The 5,557-nt window shown below is 37.3% G+C and overlaps 1 protein-coding gene across 1 annotated transcript; it reads left to right on the plus strand.

Moving 5' to 3' along the window:
- Positions 1–992: 992 nt before the first annotated feature.
- On the plus strand, positions 993–4,204 carry LOC136812562 (uncharacterized). Its single transcript, XM_067069090.1, has 2 exons — positions 993–2,239; positions 3,085–4,204. The coding sequence occupies exons 1-2, from the start codon at positions 1,109–1,111 to the stop codon at positions 4,024–4,026; spliced, it is 2,073 nt and encodes a 690-aa protein (XP_066925191.1). The 5' UTR covers positions 993–1,108; the 3' UTR covers positions 4,027–4,204.
- Positions 4,205–5,557: the final 1,353 nt, after the last annotated feature.

Here is a 5,557-nt window from a genome sequence, read left to right on the forward strand (position 1 = left end):
GATGCTCAACAATTAAGAGAAGAATCAATGGTAACTGGAGTTAATCAGTGATGAGGGAAAAGATTAGCGTCCTCCCTACTATGGAGTCTTTACAATGTAGTGACCGTAGGTAGACTACCCTACTTTCGGTTAGATAGCTATTGAAAGAGGAGCCTCAGACCACGGGCACAGATCCTTAATGTAGATCCGGTGAACGGACTTCGCCTTTGGACAGCAGGAAAGTAAAGCAATGTACACTACGCACCACCGCAGAGACATTCAGATATCTGCGTAAAAATGTCTGAGACACGGAATGTTGCCTAGCCGTAACAAACCGAACTTCGCGTTATCTTTTCAGTCAGCGAAGAAGAGTTTGGTGCAGCCTACACTCAAGCAGACTCAAACGTAAAACGAAAGGAAAATTCACTTCCTCGGTAGTAAATCTGATCGACGATTGTTGATTAAATAACTCAAATCCGTTAGTGTATTAGTGGATGCCAGCAGTCTATATATTGCCGTAAGCCGTGCATATCTTTTCGAGACAGGAGCAAATATATTCATCTGTATCAAAATATATCAACAATTCATATTCAAAGCCATGCATGTACGACAGCTAAACAATATGTACAGAAAATCAAAATCGATTAAATTCGCCTTAAAATTACGTTTTAAGTTCTCATTTTTTTTCCAAAAAAGCAAGGATAGACAAACAAAATCCAAAAGTGCTCCTTCAATATCAAGCCAATGTTTTATTTTTTTCATACTTTCTTTATAATATTCAAATTTATATTTACTTGTACGATGGCTGCGAGAGGTCAGTTTATTTCCTTTTTTTACAAGAAACTTTCTCTTTTTCTTAAAAAGGAAATGCGAAATAAGACAATAGGTCCATTGTTCTAAAAAGAGAAAGGAGAAGTTTTAAAAAAGGAAAGGAGAAATCTAGAAATGAAAGAAAATATGCGAAAGAGAGAGAGAGCACGTTTCTCTTTTTAATAAAGCAGAAAGTTGAAAAACAAAACATTATTCACATTTCTCTTTTAAACAAAACTGAATTGCTGTTAGCAGCTTTCAAACATTTTTGTAGTGTCTCGACGCACATTGGCTCATGATTTGAACTGTAACTGTGTTAATGGAAGGTATTTTGAGGAAAATTGTACGTGAAATTCGTGAAGAAGAGATGTCAAATCCAAATGAACCAGGAGAGAAACCCAAACAACCAAAACAAAGGAAAAGAAGAGATGCACGGTTAAGTGGACTGATTAGAAAGATTAACGAGAACGATAAAAACTCGACCAAAGATGAAGGTAGTGTTAAAACTAAAAAGCTTCATATTAAGTGGAAACGTTTCTGTCCAATTTCGTGCATGTACAAACTTGCTAGAGCCGAAAACGGAGGAGGTGTTCGATTACTGGAGATTCCATTTCTTGACGAAATATCAATAGAATATGTTATGAATGGGGCTATTGCCAAGTATTTCTCCGAGACAGAAAATGGCAATTGTAATAAATTCCAAGAGACAGTTGAAGAGTGCAGTTTTCAAATTATTTCACCTAAGGGTGACTTGCTTGACAACAAAACAAAACTGTGGGCATACATTCAAATGAATGGGCTTGTAGTATCCAAATCAACTTTCATTTTTCAATCAAAATCAGCAGCTGGTTTTGCTTTTGAAGAATTGAACTTTTCGACATGTCCAAACTGTGCGTCATCCGATTTTTTAACACCGTTTGGTAATTGCTTAAAATGTAATGACTCTCATTATAAAATACTGACAAACAATACCTCGGCGTTGAATCAGGTGATACCATTTACATCGACCCCAGCCGCACAAGTACCACTGAATGCCTTGGTTACGTCTCCTGCGTTGAACAGAGAACCTAGCGTGACTACCTCGTCCCCATCTGCACTAGTACCAGCGAATGCCCTGGCTTCGTCCACTCCTGCGTCAAATGGAGCATCTAACACCATTACGTCTCCTCAAGCCGTACAAGCACCAAGGACAAGGGTAATGATTACGCCAACGCCTGCGTTGAACAGAGAACCTAACGTGGCTACCTCGTCCCCATCTGCACAAGTACCAGCGAATGCCCTGGCTACGTCCACTCCTGCGTCAAATGGAGCATCTAACGTTATTGCAGGTGAAGGACTGGAAATTGAAGGCAACGAAGTGATCATTGTTCAAGACGAAGAACTGCAAACAGTGAGAATTCACAGACTTCACGTGGCAAAGGATTTGATTCTATTCTTCAAAAGCACAATGGTATTTATTTCATTTTAATTTTTGGTTGCGATTTTTGTAACTTTTTCTTCTAAGGCCAGGAGATGGTGCTGTGTCTATGTCCCAAGTTATGAGGGGTCAAATCCGGAAAGTTCTAGTTTCAATCACCAATTCCGCCCTTCTCCTCTTTTTCTCTATTTCCTATCTCTAACTCTGCTTTTTCTGATTTCTGGATTTTGAAGCTATTTTGCTAATTCTGAAACTATACTCCCACACCTCGGTTCGAACCACCAAATGCAAGCAACCTTGGTTTCCAAACCCGACGCCTTACCACTCGAGCTATCGTCGCAGCACGCACAGCAAAATTACGCAATTCATAACATATTATACCGAACTGGCAAAAGACGGGGGTAATGTTATTATAATATGGGTAAAACTAAAAGTACCCCTTTTTTAAACCTGACTGGAATTCGAGCCGTTACTAGCAACCCTGCGGGCCCCAAGGCGCCGAATATGCACCCGGCACAGTGACAAGCCGTTACTAGCAACCCTGACCCTGACCCTAACTGACAATAATCGAATCCTGACCCCCCGGAAAATTACCACGGTCTAGAAAAAACGAAAAAAATTGAAGGGGCGGAATTGCTGATTGAAACTAGTTTTCACCGTCAAATCCCTGGTCAAAGAAGCCACTCACCGCTAGATAAAATGGCGGCCTTTAGAGTGCATTTTACAAATTTTCCATCCTTTCATTCTGTCCCTAAAAAAACAAAAAAACTATTCATAAGGGGCTCGCGTCTGGTGGGTCACTTATTCCCCGAGCAGTTGATATATTTAGTTTTTGAGAATACTTTTCAGAACTTGCTCATTTTCATATTTTGCTTTAGGGTGACAGACTTGAAAAGGTGCGCTTCAAATACATAGATCCGCTTGGTAGAGAAGAATTGGGAGAAGGAGATGGTGTTGCACGTGACGTTATTTCTTCCTTTTGGCAAGAGGTTTCAGATTGCTTGATGATTGGTGAAGGAGAAAGAGTCCCGTACGTTCGCCATGACTATTTTGAGGACGAATGGAATGTTGTTGGTCGTATCATCGTTTATGGTTTTAGAACATTGGGATACTTTCCTATTGTGTTATCGAAAGCTTTTGTTCTGTATTGTTTGGGTTACGAAATCTCCCAGAATGTTATGGTAGAATCGTTCAAACGATTTCTTTCCGATGATGAACGAAAGTCGGTGGAGATGGCCTTAAGTGCTGAAGTAAGCGAAGATTTCTTTGAATCTGACAAAGACTTTGGTGAGTTTTTAGACAATTACAAAGTGCGCAGCCGTGTCACAAACAAAAACGCATCCACTGTGATGTTTGAAGTGGCTCAACAAGAGCTTATACAAAAGCCACATTTAATGTCAACTACTTGGAAAACACCGTTTGAAAATCTGAAATACCAAGGTTATTTCAACTCTCCAGAAGCTGTTGATGAATATTACAATAAAGCCACACCGACAACCAAAAAGGTAACTGATTTATTGAAATCGGACCCGAAAGACGATGCTCAAAGAGAAGCCTTCGGACACACGAAGAGGTTTGTACGCGGGTTAGATAGCAATCAATTAAAAGAGTTTATGAAATTCACCACGGGAAGTGACCTAATTATTATCGAGCAGATTGAACTTATGTATTCCACTTTTGATAGTGAGCTGGCAAGGCGTCCATTTGCACACACGTGTGGTCCAATTTTACGAGTTCCGTCAGACTATGGGAACTACTGTGATTTTAGAGCCGGATTCATCAAGATTTTGAAAGTGGACAATCCAATGGATTCCATTTAGATAACTCAACTCAATACTTACAATTAAAACAAACGATTTGTACTGTTTTTTATAACCTAGAAACATTTAAAGCCTCTTATGTATACTTTTGAGACTTTTTTTCTCTGGTCAAGACACTTTTTAATCAGGTCATTGCTATACTGGTTATAGCTGGCTCGTCTTTTTCTATTTTGAAGGTTTCTAGGTCCTATTTGAAAAAATACTTTGATTGTTTTTATTAGTTTATAAACTTGTTACATCAGGTTAATGCTATACTGGTTGTAGCTAGCCTATCTTTTGCTATTTTCAAGGCTCTAGGTCCTATTTGAGAAAATACTTTGATCGTTTTTGTTCCTTTGTTTTTATTAGTTTAAACTTGTTACATCAGGTTAATGCTATACTGGTTGTAGCTAGCCTATCTTTTGCTATTTTCAAGGCTCTAGGTCCTATTTGAGAAAATACTTTGATCGTTTTTGTTCTTTTGTTTTTATTAGTTTATAAACTTGTTACCTCAGGTTAATGCTATACTGGTTGTAGCTAGCCTATCTTTTGCTATTTTCAAGGCTCTAGGTCCTATTTGAGAAAATACTTTGATCGTTTTTGTTCTTTTGTTTTTATTAGTTTATACACTTGTTACATCAGGTTAATGCTATACTGGTTGTAGCTAGCCTAAAACTATTTTGAACCATTTGAAAGTTATAAAGCCTTTCGCAAAAATACTTTTTTGTAAATATTTGACTGTGTTGTTGGCGGCTCTTTTGCTCCTTAATTTTATACCCTTGTTACATAACATCATGAAACGTTAGAACATTCATATTTTTATTGTACATATCATTAGTTCGAATCTATTGTATTTTTATAGATAAGTTTTTATCCTTAAAATCTGCATATTTTCGTTTATCTTTACTGATCTTTCTTTTCTTAGCTTTCTTGCTTGAACAGGGTTATTTTTTGATATTCTTGCGAGCTCCTCAAGATAAAATAATTTCTAATTGTAATCTTGGGATTTTATTACCTTCTAAGGTCACATTTTTAAAAATATTTTGGTTGAGGAACTACTTCCAACTTATTCTAGACTTTTAGCGAACAATACGCTGTTATACGAGTTTTTCTGTGTAAAATAATCTCGGTCAACTCAAAAATCCACCGATTAATAATCGTCGTTAAATTCAATCTAGTTTCCGAAAAAATGTAAGCCTGAGAGTGCCCATTTTACTTAAGTTGGTACGATAGAGTGCGGTGAAAGCATCCCTCAATCAAGAGACGCTAAACCTTACATCAACTAGGCTTAGATTCTTAAATTCACCTTTAAACATTTTTATTGGTATGCTAAATTATTTCATCATGACTTTTAAAACTTTTTTTAAAGTTAAAGGCGGTGACAAAAGTGCAAAGAAATTGTCAAAATTAAGCAAAGATTGCTAATTTGAGCTATATTTTGACCAACCAAACCCCCTGAAAATAAATTATTTTTCATTTTTTATATTTTCATCTTAATTGCCATCATAAAACACAATTTTTGGCCAGACTTGATCACATTTAAACAATCTTC

The sequence above is a fragment of the Clytia hemisphaerica genome, unplaced genomic scaffold, assembly GCF_902728285.1.
Source record: "Clytia hemisphaerica strain Z4C2 unplaced genomic scaffold, Clytia hemisphaerica genome assembly, whole genome shotgun sequence".
Classification (NCBI taxonomy): Eukaryota; Metazoa; Cnidaria; class Hydrozoa; order Leptothecata; family Clytiidae; genus Clytia; species Clytia hemisphaerica.